The sequence below is a fragment of the Strix uralensis genome, chromosome 10 (assembly GCF_047716275.1).
Source record: "Strix uralensis isolate ZFMK-TIS-50842 chromosome 10, bStrUra1, whole genome shotgun sequence".
NCBI lineage: Eukaryota > Metazoa > Chordata > Aves > Strigiformes > Strigidae > Strix > Strix uralensis.
The window spans coordinates 14238080-14252248 of NC_133981.1; the positions used below are offsets into that span (position 1 = coordinate 14238080).

The 14169-nt window shown below is 57.1% G+C and overlaps 1 protein-coding gene across 3 annotated transcripts in view; it reads right to left on the reverse strand.

The window, feature by feature from the left end:
• Nucleotides 1-6114, reverse strand: part of NCKIPSD (NCK interacting protein with SH3 domain) — a 54704-nt gene extending 48590 nt beyond the window's left edge. For all 3 annotated transcript variants that reach the window (XM_074879258.1, XM_074879260.1, XM_074879261.1), the window contains exon 1: nucleotides 5894-6114. In XM_074879258.1, coding sequence (XP_074735359.1) covers nucleotides 5894-6064 — 171 coding nt within the window. In that variant the 5' untranslated portion in view covers nucleotides 6065-6114. The remainder of the gene's footprint in view (nucleotides 1-5893) is intronic.
• Between the last annotated feature and the right edge of the window lie 8055 nt (nucleotides 6115-14169).

The following is a 14169-nucleotide window of genomic DNA, read 5'->3' on the forward strand; positions in this document are numbered from 1 at the left end:
TAATCATTTTTAATCAGAGTAAAAGTGAGAAGAATGAGTCTTCACAGCCAAGCAAAAAGAGAGGCTAAAGATCATTACTGTGCTTCTACTTTAATAATTCTGAACTGTGAAAGATTGCAGAACTTCTGGCTAAAGTTTCAAGTCTTTATCTACAGTAATTAGAAATGGTTATAATTCCCCTGCCTGTGTAATTTAGTCTCAGGAATAAAACATCTCAAAGCATTAGCAGCTCTGACATGATAGCATCTCTGTTACTGTGACAGCCCAGAGAAAAATGCTTCACTCTTTCAGTTTCTTGCATGTGTCAAGAAATGCAGCATCAGCGGCAAAGCACTACCAGCTGCTTATTCTCCAAAATAAAACTTTATTTTTAGCCTAAGCGCTTATTCAGGATCTGTGCAAATATTGCAATTAAGCTCACATGCCCATTGAAAGCTCCATCAAATCTGCAGCAGATGACAAATAACGATGCAGGCTCCAGCGCAGGAGATGGTCTGTACAACAGTCTGCACAATCATCACCTTCTGTTCAGTAGCAACGAGAGAAAATCTGCCAGGGGTCAGGAGCACCGAGTTTAAAGCTGGATTTTGCGTAGATGGAGGCAGAAGCTCTTACAGCAAAGCACAATTGCCAAAGCTCAGTTTCCAGCGACTGCAGATTTGCTATCAGAACATCTGATCATTTGATTGACACCGTACAACCAACTCAGTGCTCCACAACCATCATCATCTCCACGCTAGCATGAAAGGTTTGGCAGTACCTGACCTACCCCAGCTCGCTGCTTCCCCAGTGGTCCTCGGCGTGTGCTGCCCCACCAAACCAACGTACTTGCTATCCTGGCAGAAGAGCAACCAGATTAGAAACAAAGAGCTTTCTAGAAAGCCAGTGAACTGAATTGAGAGTGGGGCTGACAAGAGCAGAGACAGTGCAGGGGAAGGCTGGACCGCGGGGCTGAGCGTAGGATGTGGGATCAGGCTCAAGTTGCAGCCGTGAGCTGTCAGACCCACGGTTTGAGCCCTGGCACACCCTGGTCTGGAAGGAAAGGCAGCTCCTACGCTACCTCACTCTGCACGATGCGCCCCAACCCCAAATCCGTGTCAATGCTACAACACCGACCAGGACAAAGGGGTTTCCTGCAAACAGAGAACTCTCAAATTTCACTCCTTTACAGAAACCCCTTTTCTCTTTGCAGCCTGGGAGGTGAAATGCCATTCCTGTGCCTGCCCGACCAGAACTACCTGTACCCTGCCACTGTGCACTTGCTCATGCTGAAAGAGAATTTTAAGTTGTTGCTAGGCTGCACAAAGCAGTCTCTTATTTTTATCACATGCCTGTTTATTCTTGTAGAAAAAGATATGGCAAATAGCAATCCAAGGCATCCTCAAAATGCTTGTTATACTCTCGACTGAGTCCATTTTCTCACCAGACAGTTCAAAGTTTCTTGGCCATCAGCATACACCTTCACACCCAGACAGCCCCCTTCTCACTCCTCCAGAGGTACAACATGAAAGTGTGACCAACTGGAGAAGGCTTCAGCTGAGCAGAGAATCTAAACCCACACTGCAAACATTTTTCAGTTATTCCAAATAAATTCCAAGTAATTTTGAAAAGGCTGTTAATAGTCATTTCAAAGCTATTTCCTAAGAGCTTAATACAGCTGAGCAGCTGATTTGCAGCAGCCAGAATGCTAAACCATTCACATTTCACCAGGAAACTCTCCCCTGCAACTTAGCATTTATTTTTGCAACCCAACATTTACCAATTCAGCATTTTACGGCTGCCATTCCCCTCCTCAGCATGTAGTATTAACACTTCCATTGACCGGGAATACAGTCTGGGTCAGCGCAGACAAGAGACAAGGCAAGACCAGTCGTGGTGCCTGGTAAGACGAGAGCTGAAGCAGACTGCTGCTTCTGTACATGGGTGCCACAGCCAGGAACAAACCACCAAGGCCAGCCCCTGCCCTGCTCCCTGCCCCACTGGGAGCAGAGCAGATCAGCTTTCCTGGGGGAGGCCAAGTGTCACCTGTAGTCTGGCATCCTCCAGGACAGCCACTCACTTTGTGCTCCTTGTGCTGCTGCAGTACAGCCCGAAACCTTCATCCAAAGCTGGAATAATTCCAGATTCCTGTTACAAAATTACATACCCCATGATAATGATAGCAACATGCAGGCTATTTAACCAAAAGGAAGGACCCTTATTATTTGCTAGACTTGGCATTTGTCCCTTCCTGATGCCTAGTGAACCTCCTGCTCCTAAGGAAGCTTTATAAATTGAATCTTTTACAGCTTCACATAAAGCTTTGAAAGGCCTGCCTTCTGGAGTGACTGTCTGACTTCAGAAGACACCCTAAGCTCCAACTGAACCTCCACATTTTTCTGCCACTCATACATCACTTAAGCATCAGCACACAGCTGGAGACAAAAGACCAACCTCATGCTGACGGGCACCTTTCCATTCAATCAGAAGCCATGGCACTCATGCTGACAGCTTTGCTGCAGCAGTATTTGCCCGGCATTAGATATTAGCATTTGTCTCTTCCTCCATCAGTAGCTGGAGGCAATTATCCTACGTGCTGTTACCGACCAGCACAGCACTAGGTACACGTTTTCACTTTTCTCAGCAGCAGCAGCACCTGTCAGCCCCTGAGCTTGTTACGGCTTTGCTTGCTACCACCGTGCCTGCCAGCATCGCCGCTCAAGATCTCTGCCATGGGCGTGCAGAGCTGGGGTCCAGCCGCGTGCGAGGTCAGTGTTTCAGCAAGCAGCTCGCTCTGCTTGTGGTTTGCAACCTGGCTCCATTGAGAAGCACACAGCCCAATCCTTCCCTCTCGTTGCTTGGTGGCTTCAGTATCTATCCCCAGAATGGCACTCAACTTGAAATTACTCTTAATAACCCACAACAGAGCTAAAAGGGAAGTACAGAAGAGTAAAATCATCAGGAATATCAGCTGAAGTTGGGCACTTCTAATTGACCCAAATTAACTGCACATCATCTTCACCTTCTGGTGCCCTGGCTTAACCCTAACTTGTTTCTTAGGGGTATTATATGTTTCTAAGAGGGGTTTGTTGGGGTTTTTTTCCCCCTACAACTAACCATCTTTTAATAGCAACAGTGAGCCACAAGGATTTCAGTACAAAATTCTGCCGCATTTGCAACAAGATGACATCAGCCAAGAATAAGCTTTAAATAATAAATGGGAATTATTTTTTCCTCTAGAGAAGCCAAGGCATGAATTTCCCGTATCTGTGAAAGCTGAGCAAAAAAACCTGAAAATTGAGAGAAGCTCAGAAGAAATCTAATGATCCTAAGAGCGACGGCAGCAGCAACAGCAGTCCAAGCCTCTCCCGTGAGCATCCTCTCAGCAGCCTGCTGCGAGGGGCTTTCAGGAGATTTGCTGCTGTTGACTGTGACTGTTGTACAACGTATTGCTCACCTGGAACCTGACTGCACTGCTAACAAAGCCGAAGGCTTACTTTTACAATGGTGACTCCTGTTGGCCACCCTCTCTCCCTGCTAAGCACACTAACACTAATCATTAGCTGTGTTTTTTCTCTGCTGTGATTGAGGAAGCACTAATTGCCTCCCAAATCACTGTCACTAATTAGTCTCAGTGCCCTTATTAAATCAAAACTGGGTGACAAACTGTTTGCATTCTCATCCTGGACATTCAGCAAACAGTCTCAAGCAAGCAAGCTTTCAGCAAGCAGATGCCTTCTTCCATGAATAAAAGGGTGTTCTGACTTCAGATCAGCTCTTCAGAGAGAGCAGGACGCAACAGCAGAAAGTAAGTCACGGACACAGAGCATTACAGCAACTGCAGAGCAGCAAATTAGATCCTGCTGCCTCATGCATCATCAGGCAAGTTCTGGTGCTGGAAACTTAATGGCCAAAAAAAGATGAGCGGATGCAGGGAAGGCTCTTCTGTTTCCTGCTACCAGGTCTAAGGGCACTTGGAAAGCTGCATCTGAACTAGAGGAGAGTGCTCACAAAGCCACCAGCAATGCTGCTTAAACATTCGTGCATTACCAACAGACTGTCAGGAGTCAGCCTGGTAGGCTGTAAGCTATCTTAAGGGTGTAGCAAAATATAACCTGAGAAATGAATGTAAAGTCAGCAGAGAAATGCTTTTCCTGTAAGATTTTGAAACTGATATGAGCAAGGCGGAGAGATGCAGGAAGACTGCTCCAGAAGGCAGCCTGAGAGAAGGCTCCCGCATCCCCGGCAGCGAGAAGACATCATGCCACACAAACAAATGAAGCAGAGGACTGCAGAGAGGAAACTCATGAGCAGCAGCCTGAAGCAATGCCACCGCGGGGTTTTAAAATCTAGTAGCTTAATAAGGTCTTTGCTCTGTAGCTAAATAGCTCCTGTAAATAGCTTAAGGGCTTATTGATCACAAGATGTCCCCTCCTGACAGGCCATTCTGTCAGGCTGCAGATGAGCCCTAGCCTGGCAGGCAGGATGGCTCCTGATCCAGGCAGCTGGCAGAGAGACCTGGCGTTGCCCTAACACACATACACGCTCGTCTCACTGAAGTGTTCTGCAAAACGCACACCCACACTTACTTACAGGCTGAATTACTGCTAATCAGAAATTCAATGGCATCTGAAGGAGTGTCAGCAGCACACTGAAATAAAGGGGGTTGTCACCATTTTCAGCCAGACATTAAAAGGCCCACTTGTACCATTCACATGCGTTTGTGCGCAGTTACCCATTCACTGATGCAGAGTTTTCAGCATGCAGTTCCCACAGCCCCATGAATTAGCCTTATATGAAAGGCCTATTTTAGTTTCAGAAGCCATGTTGGCCATCAGAAGCCTCCACTAAACAGACCCCTGCAATGTAGAGCCATAAGCAACCTCCTCCTCCCTGTGACACCGGCATGGGCACTGGGCTCACACCTGCAGCTGCTGGAGGTGCCCTCTCTCCTCTGACCCCAGTTAGGGCTGCAGCAACCCGCTCGGACTTTCTGTAATTACCAGTATCACCGGCTTGGCTGTAATAGATCCCCGGGCTGGGCCCACCGCATGGACCCCCGGGACGTATCCCCGGGGTGGACCCAGCTGCCACGGATCTCCCGGCCCCCAGAACAGTATGGGTCTGCGATCGGTGTCACGGCGTGTTGGAGGAAGGTGGACGATCACCCCCTCACTGCCCTCTCAGCGCTGGGGTGCCACACAAATAGAAACCCCCGCGGCTGAACAGCTAGCACAGAGATGGCCACACAAGCACTGCTTACTTACACCAACTGGGGCTGCTAGTTGGGGGATTCCGGGGTTATCTAGTAATCATGTACGGCTTCTGGGAAGAAGGATCCTCCTCACCAACTCCCCAGGGCATCAATAGGCATTTTTCTGTCTTCCTCTCCCAGTTCATCAGGAATGAAGCCAGCCCTTTAGCCCCTCTGCCTGCGAGTCGGTGCCCAGGGAACCCATACCTCGCCCAACTCCTCCAGATGAATGTGCTGAGCTTTCATTTCGTCCCTGACCTGCGAAGCTGGTGCTCCCTAGACCTCATTCTCCAAAGATGACACCCACAGAAGATGTCTCCTGCCTCACTTCAAACTCCCGGTTCTCATCCCCGGCAGGTACACGATATCCCCGAAGGCTCCTGTGCGCTGAACTCCACCGCAGCGGGTAACCGCGTCCACAGCCACACGCCCACTTCTCCCAGCCACGGCCAGCGGCTCGCAGAGGCGCCAGAGAGGGGCCGTGAGCAGCCAAGGCAGTGCCCTGGGGTGCTCCACACCACCCAGCTGCTCCCCCACCACCCGCCCAGCCCCGGGACCCCCAGCCGCGCCGGTGCACAGGACGGCCGGCACAGCTACCCCCACGCCGGCAGCCCGCGTCCTGCCGGGCCTAGGCCCCGCGGCCCGGCCGGCCCGGCCCACCTGCAGCCGCTGGAGGTAGGAGGCCGGCGCGTAGCCCGTCTCGCCGGAGCCGGCGCGGGTGACGAGCCACCAGTGCTGGTTGCTGCGCTCCAGCAGCAGGAACGTCTCGCCGGCGGCGAAGGGCAGCGAGTTGGGCTCGGCCGAGCGGAAGCTGTACAGGGCCCGGTACATGGCGGCGGCGGCACCGGCACCTCCGACCGCCGCGGCCCGGCTCGGCCCGGCCCGCCCCGCCCCCGGCCCGACCACGCCCCCTCGCGTCACGGCGGCGCCCCGCCCCCGCGGGCCCCGCGCCCTACCGCCCCCTGGCGGCGCCGCCGGCCGCCCCGCGCGTGGCCCCGCCCCGCCGCCGCCCGGTGCCGCGCGGCAGGGGGCACCAGCGGCTCGCGCAGCGCCGACGGGTCAGCGACGGCGGAGCCGTGCGCAGGCCCGAGGAGGGGCGGCCGGACCCTGGGGAGGACCCCGGGGTGGACCCCTGGGACGAATCCCACGGGATGGACCTCCGGGATGGACCCCCTCCGGGATGGGCCCACGAGATGGATCCCACAGGATGGATCCCACGGGATAGACCCCCGGGACAGATCCCACAGGATGGACCTCCAGGATGGACCCCCCGGGGACGGGCCCTCGGCAGGCTCCGTTAAGCACTGACGCCTCCTGGTCGTGTCCTGCTGTCCCTCCTTCACCGCGTCTTCGCGGGGGTTTCTGCCGGCTCCTGGGGGTCTCTGCTCCCACCTCCTGCCCATCGCCCGCTCTTGCACTGGCCCGTCTGACCACCGCGTCCAGGCCGAACGCAAGCACATCACTCCCCCCCCAAACTCCTCCAGCCCAGCCAGGACCCCCTGTGAAGCCCCCTCATCTGGGAGTCCCGTATTTCACCAACCAGTACCATCAAGTCCCCAAGGTCCCCAAGTGTCAGCAAACCCCCACCCCAGGCACCAAGCGCTGCTCCCCATGGTCCCTTCCCCCTCCAGAGAAGGGCCGTGCCCTGCTCCCCCCACCCAGCATGGAAGTAGGGCATGGCCAGAGCAGGCACCTGGCCCCACACACTGCCCCACGGCGGACACGGTGACCTGGCACATGGCCATGGGGACGCGGGTGCACTGCCTGTCAGGCCAGGAGTGCTTGGAGAGGACACAGCCACCCCCAGCTCTGTCCATCTTTATGTCTTGATGCCTCATTTCAGGAGAGCAACCCTTTGGGCCACCACCCCAAGTAGCCCAAGACCCCTGTGAGCCCCCCAGACATCAGCTACTCCCTTCAGGCCCCTGCTGCTCTTGCTGGGGGTCTGAGACCCTCCTGCTGCCCTGGGAAGGTGGGTGGCAGCCCTGCGGCACGTTGCCCCCTGTCCCTCTTCCCCAGCCAGGTCTTTCTCTGTGCTGCCCTAGGGACAAGAGGAATTTTCCACCTGGCAAAGCCAGCACTGAGCCCAGCAAGGGGCTGATAGCAACAAGGCGGGGGGGTCCGGTTACAGCATCCAGCAGGGCTGGCACAGACATTCCTGCAGCCGAGCTCACTGCAGAGACACCCCTCACCCATCCTGCCCATCCCTGCCATCCCGCTGGGATGCAGGGATAGAGGGACGCAGAGATGGAACAGTCCACAGGGCCCTGCTCACAGCGACAGGGGAGTTTAATTCATCCAGAAACCATCAACAATCAAATCCAGCCAGTGGTTATACAATAACAGCTGGCTTCTGGCTGCCATGGCCCCCTGCCTGCTCCCAGCACGGTTCCCCCAGTCCCCCGGTTTTCCCAGCACTGGTGAGGTAATTCTGGCTGAGCCTGGTTACGGTGGTGAGGATGGAGGATGGGCTGGGAGTGAGTAGTTGCCTAGGCTCCCCTGCTGCGGGCCTACCGGAATCGCCACGGTGTGCTGACGCCAGGCACATTCAGGCTGGAAAGGTGACGGGGCGCTTTGAACAGGAACCATGAGATGTAACTGGGGCTGAATCCTCCAGGAACCTTGTGGGGTCTGGGCTTCACGCCTGGTCACGGCCCTTTCCAGATGCCCAGCAGGGCACAGCATGACAGTGGGCAAGAGGTGGGCAGATGGGGAGCAGCACTGCAGGAGGGCAAACCTTCCCACTTGTGGGGTTATTACTCTTGGTATTGCCTGGATCCTGTGGGGCCTGTCCATCCCCTGCCCGTGGTGCCGCAGCCTGCCTTGGTTTCGGCTGCAGTGTTTGTCCTGCCTCAGGGTCTGCTCGCAGCCGCATCCCTGCTCCAGGTGAGCCCTGGCCACTCCCTGGCACGAGCCCACCTCCTGTTTGCACTGGATAATGGCGCTTTATTTCCATGAAGTCGGCAGCACAGACTATGCCGGCAGGCAAATGCGGCTGAGGGGAATGCAGACACCCACCTCCTGCACACACAGTGGCTGGACCCCAGCCTCTCCCTCTGCTCAGCACAGTGTGCCAGCTCTGCCAGCCAGCGGCCGGGAAGGGGCCTGGGTTTCCTCTGCAAGGGCTCCTGCAAACCCTCCTGCACTCAGGTACAATGCACCGGGGGCAAAGAGCCTCTGAGGGCGTTGGGAGCCCAGGACAGATTCCTGCTCCTGAGGAATCAGCTCTGAATCGCAAGCGCCGGGTGATTTATCTTGGATAGGGAGGGACAACGAGCAAGGATCCCGCTGCGTCATTTGCGGGCGACTTTTAAAGCTGAACTTGAGACTTCAGATAGTAATGCTTGCATCCCTTGCCCTCAGAGCCGTGGGGACCAGGATCACCATAAGCACTTGAAGGACTCGGCGTGTGCACGGCAGGCTCTGCTGAAGCACCAGCAGCCCCCACGCACCCTCTTTCCTTTGGGGCCGCGGAGGGGAAGCATTGCACAACAGCACTCATATGATTGAAATACAAACTTGCCAACTCCACGTACACTTATATAATTCTGCACCGCCTGGTCGTCAACACATTGCAAAACAGCAGCGGGATCAATCGTTCTACTTTTAGGTATACAAATATTATTGTACTCTTGCCAGCGCTCTCTGGGCGAAAAGTCATACAGGGTGGGTGGTACTGCGGGACCCTGGACCTGCAGCTCCGGGGACAACACCATCAGCGTGTCGCGTGGGGCCTGTGGGTGTCCATGAGCGGAGCAGGGAGGCATTGGGATGTCTCCTGGGCATACCCCTATTTCCTGATGTCCTGGCAGCCCTCCCTCCTGCAAAACCTCATTAAAAGGCTGTAGATGGGACCCCTCCCAACTGGATGCCTCAAGACCTCCCCTGCCAGCATCGGCCCTGCCACCCTGCTGAGTGGAGCGGGGTCACCTGGGAAGGGGACGGTGCCCTGCCTGCATTACAGGCAGCCCTGTCTCGCTCCTGCAATCTCACGGCACAACTGGCAGGGTGGGAGCAGCCCCAGCCCCTCCACAAGCAGTGCCATGTGCCCTCACCTGCTCCAGGGATGCTGCCAGCAGCTCCCGCAGCTCTGCTGGAAGCTGGGCCAGCCACTTCCTCTCGAAGAGGAGGTTTGCAGGTGGGAGAGCTGCCAAGGCGGCCATGGACCAGAGGCACCTCTGCAGCAGAGCAGGAGGGTGAGCTGTGTGAGGCACGGGGCTACGCTCTTGCCTGTCCACCCATGGCCAGGCCAGCCCGGACCGTGACGCACGTGGCAGCTAGGCAGTGCACGGGGTTGGGCGGCTGCACCGTGGTGACTGGCACTCAGGACGCGTGCACGTTCCTGCTCCCGAGAGAGATGCGGAGCTGGGCTCGCACACAGGAGGCAGGGACAGGTTTGGGCAGCTCTGCGCCCTGTGCCATGTGTATGGCCCTGAGAAAGCTGGAGTGGCTGGCGGCCGGGAGGGCAGCCCTGCGTCCAGCCTGCATGGTGCTCACACCGACATCACTTACAGGAGGTCTCACCTCTCCAACTACATCTGCTCCCTTACAGGAGAAGCCCCCAAACCAGCACTGCCTGCCAGCAGCAGGGAAGGGCCCTCTGCCAAGCAGGAGCAAACCCCGCTGCCACCTCTTGCCAGGGACATAGTGCTCCACACTGAGCCCAAAAACACCAGTGAGGGGCTGCTCTGCTGGCAGCCACTCCCCTGTGGAGCCCGATGAACAGAGGAGCCGAAGCCGTTGGGGTGGTGGGTGGCTCTGGGGCCCATTCTGCTGTGGCTGCACGCGGGGACGGGGTGTCCACAGGGCTCCTTGCGCAACTCGTCCTGCACAAAGCCCATAGCGGGGCTGGCGGGGGGCCCAGGCCCCTCCTGTGGCTGGGAGGAAGGAGCGGCCAGTCGCTGCCAACAGCTGCGCTTCCTGGAAAGGAAGAAGACAGAAGGTCGGGAGAGTTGAGGGATGGCGGTGGGGGGACCAGGGGAATGCTGCGGGAAGAACTGAGGCACTGCAGATTGCGAGGGGAGCAGCACACAGCCTGGCCCGCCCTGAGACTCTGATTCAGGAAAACAAGCCTTTGGCTTCACACAGCGGCACCCTGTTCTTTATTGAGCTCTCTGCTCACATCCTGACCTGATGAGCCCCTTGCTGGCCCACGCACTCAGCCTGCCGGCACGGCCCCTTCCCAGCTCTCCCCTGCCAGGACAGCTCTGCAGGCTGCAACACCGTGCTGCGGCAACAGCTGTTTCAGGGGAATACTGCTTTTTCTGTAATTGGCTCAGCAGCCAGGCTCCTTGTCTCACCTTCCCTGTGGTGTAAAACCTGGGTGCATGCTGAGAGAAGAGGGGGGGACCTGGGGCAAGGTGCTTGGTAGCGAGAGCGCAGGGTGCACCGCAATGTGCAGCACCGTGCCCCGGGCTCCCCCATGCCATCCTTCCTGCTGCAGGGCTGCCAGGGACAAGAGACACACTCTCAGGCTCATGTCTCTAACCAAGCCAGTGCTGCATTGTCCAACATCACCCTTCTCATGCCCATTCTCTGTTGCACACGTGTCAGCTGGGGAAGAACTGCGAGGTGAGGGGTTGCAGAGGGGCAGCAGATCCTGGCCCTGCGGGCCGGAGGAGCTCCCCTGCTTTCCTTTCAAAGAGAGATCGAAACGACCCTGTGGGGCCAGCGCAGAGCAGCAGCCGGTGGAGACATTGCTACAGTGCAAACCCAAGAAAGAAAAGAGGACAGAGCCCGTGGCCTCATCCAGAGCTGGCAGCCTGGCGTGGCAGACACCAGCCTGCAGCGCATGAGGCTGGCTGCCAGTGTCACCCTTTGCTGCCCACACTGTTCATGGTGGGGGGGGCAGGTACCATGTTCCTGCTTGCACCCCTCACCTGAGGGGGAGCCCTGGGCAGACGGGTGCCTGCAGGAAGCCCTGGTGGGCAGGCGAGGGGTGCTGGGATGGGGATCCCCACCAGAGGAGCGGGGTGCTTGGCATGGTGGGTCCTGGCTCCAGGCACCCCACTGGAGTTTGCTTTGCCCTCACGTAGGCGGCTGAGTCGCAGGCCGTGAGTGAAGGCTGGGCAAGAGGCAGCTGTGAGAGGCCTCTTGGCCAACCCTCATTTCCATACAATGCAGGGAAGGCAGCTTTGCCCCCTGGCAGCTCCCAGCCGGGGACAGAAGCCGTTCCTGGTGCCCTCTGCCCTGCCCTCCGTGGCTCCAGGCTGGGGCACCACTGCAGCTGGCCAAGTGGCAGCACAGGACCCTCAGCACCCTGTGCCCAGGATGGACCCATGTGTGGGATGGATGGATGGATGGATGGATGGATGGATGGATGGATGGATGGATGGATGGAGGGATGGAGGGACGGACAGACGGATGCCTGCCCTTAGGCCCACTATGGCATCACCATAGAAATGGCTTAAAACCAGTTTTATTAGTGTCCAGTTACACAAACTTGACCCCACCCATTAGAAACAACAAAGGCACAGTTGCTTGGCCACACACAGCACCTGCTGTCCTCGGTGCAGTGGGTGCCGTGGAGCCATGAGGGCACAGGGTCCCTCTGCACACTGGGAGCCCCTTGTCCCCAGCAAGGCTTGGGGCAGCAGGACATGCCCTATGCCTTGCTGAGGCCTGAGCTCTTTGCAGCCCAGGGGCCATGGGGTGAGCGGGGTGCGCTGCTCTCCTTTGGGCAGGTGTCACAGCAACATTGGGCCGCTGCCCTGCAGGGATGCTGCTGCCTGGCCACAAGGAAATATTTTGTTCTTGCTCCATAAAAGCCATTTGTGTGTCCCTTCCTGCTGGCAGAGACCCAGCTCGGGGGAAGAAGTCCAGCTGCTACTCAAGAGGCAGCAGCACAGGATGGGGACAGCGTGGAGACAGAGGCATCCTCTCCTCCAAGGGGGGCCATGGGCTGTCCCTTGTCTTCTTGCTTCTGCCTTGCCCAGCTCCAACACCAGGGAGGCCACCAACCAAAACATCCTGGCAGGTCCACAGATCCCCGCTCAGCCCCCCGCCCCAGTCCCCAGTGCCTTGCTATCAAAGCGGATCTCAATTCACCGGAGAAGCTGGCGCCGGTCACAGGAATGCGTTTTATCTCTGGCCAGCTGACCTGTGTCGATTCCCAGCAGACACCCCAGTTTTGGGCTAGAAGTGACCTATTTACATAAGACGAGCTCCCCACGAGCCCAGGGCCAGCACCGTGTTGCGCAAGGGAGGCCGTAGAGAAGCAGGACTGCAGGTGCTGAGGGGCCTGAGAAGCCCCCGGAGCAGGGCCAGGCCCGGCACATTGCAACCACCCTGGGCGATGGCCTGGCTGGGGCTGGGCTGGCAGGAAAAGGTGGGTCCTCTCCGAGCATCAGGAAGCAGCCAGGGAGGAGACCAAACACAGGGGAGCCGCGAGGAACAGGGACGTGCGCTCAGCATCATCATCCACGGAGCTGAGGCTGCAGCGACTGCAGAGCAGGGTGTCCCTGCCGGGGTGCAGGCTGCCCCAGCTCCCCGTGCCCCTGCCCAGCTGCGGAGGTGCATCTGCTGGGGCTCAGTGCTCCCCAGGACAGACCGGGGAGCCAGCCCAGCTGCCCCTTCCCCACACTCCTGCCAGTGCCAGCGGGGAGCTTACTGCCCAGGGAGGACCAGAGCTGCGGGGAGCCATGCTCAGAGCACACACAGTGAGGGCAGAATGTGTCTCCGGAGGGGAAAGCGCTTTCTGCAGGGGCAGAAGCATGGGTTCCCGTGGCACGCACACCCTGGAGCTTGCTGGATGTTTTCTCTCACAGGGACACGGAGGCTGGGCTGCTTCGTCACTGCCCTGCTGCCAGCCCTGGCCGGGAGGGACATCTCCAGAGCATCTGTCTCCGAGGTCAGCCTGGTGCCGTCTGCCAGCAGCTGCCCAGCACCGATGGAGGAAAAAGAGGAACAGAAAAGCCCTCGAGCCTCTTCCCCAGCAGGCTGCTGCTCTCCCATTATTCCATCACTCCATCCTTTGCCGCACCCGGAAGGCGGGCGACCCCCAGGCCCCTCAGCAACCACAGGCACCCTCCCTGGACCCATAACCTGCTCGCTTCAGTCCTGTCCTCTGAGAAGCCCAGGCACAGGGGTGACGGGCAGCGTGACCATTTGCAGGCAGGGGCCGTGGGAGCCCCGCTCCCACCCCAGCATGTCCCAGGCTGGCAGTTACGCAATTGCCTTTCCACAAACACAAGGAACTGCTTGGAGGGATTTGTGCATAACAGCATGGAAGGAAAACAAACCTGCTCTTGAACTTTGCAAGATAGTATGTCATTCAGAGGGACTTGCCATCTGGGTCACCCCCTCTTTAACCCTTGAGATCATGGTCTGGGGGCCAGGATGCCTGCAGGTTAGATCAGCGTGCAGGTGAGGGAGATTTTTCCTGCTGACATTTTCCTCTTGCAGATTTAAAGCAACTAAAGAAAAAGGTCATCTCTGTCCCAGCCCCCCCCCCAACCCCACCTCACACTGCTACAGGCCCAGGAAGCTCCCAACCACCTTGTTGTTGCTCTGCAGCACTGGCACAGCCTCTACTAATCCTCAGACAATATTGGCAAAAGGATTTTAGCAGCACAGGCCAGAGCCCGCAGGGGCCAGGTTTGCCCCCCTGACTTCCTGCAGCAGCACCAATTCCACCTGTTTGTTTTTTTTTTTATTATAGATGCACCCCAAAGGACTCCAGGCCAGGCTGCTGACACCGTACTGGGCTGAGAATAGGTCTAGACCCAAGCTAACGCTGCTGGCAGCATTTTTGAGAGGGCAGCTCCCTGCCTGTACCCAGCACCCTGTCTGCAGGCAGCAAAACAAAGAGGACTTGTTCTGGAGGCAGCTTGCATCAGAGCAAATGCGATTGTTCTCATCGGATTTTATGAATTCCCTCCAGAGTTCCTACGTAACACAGATACATTAGAGGACTTTATCCCTGCTAATTTCAGACT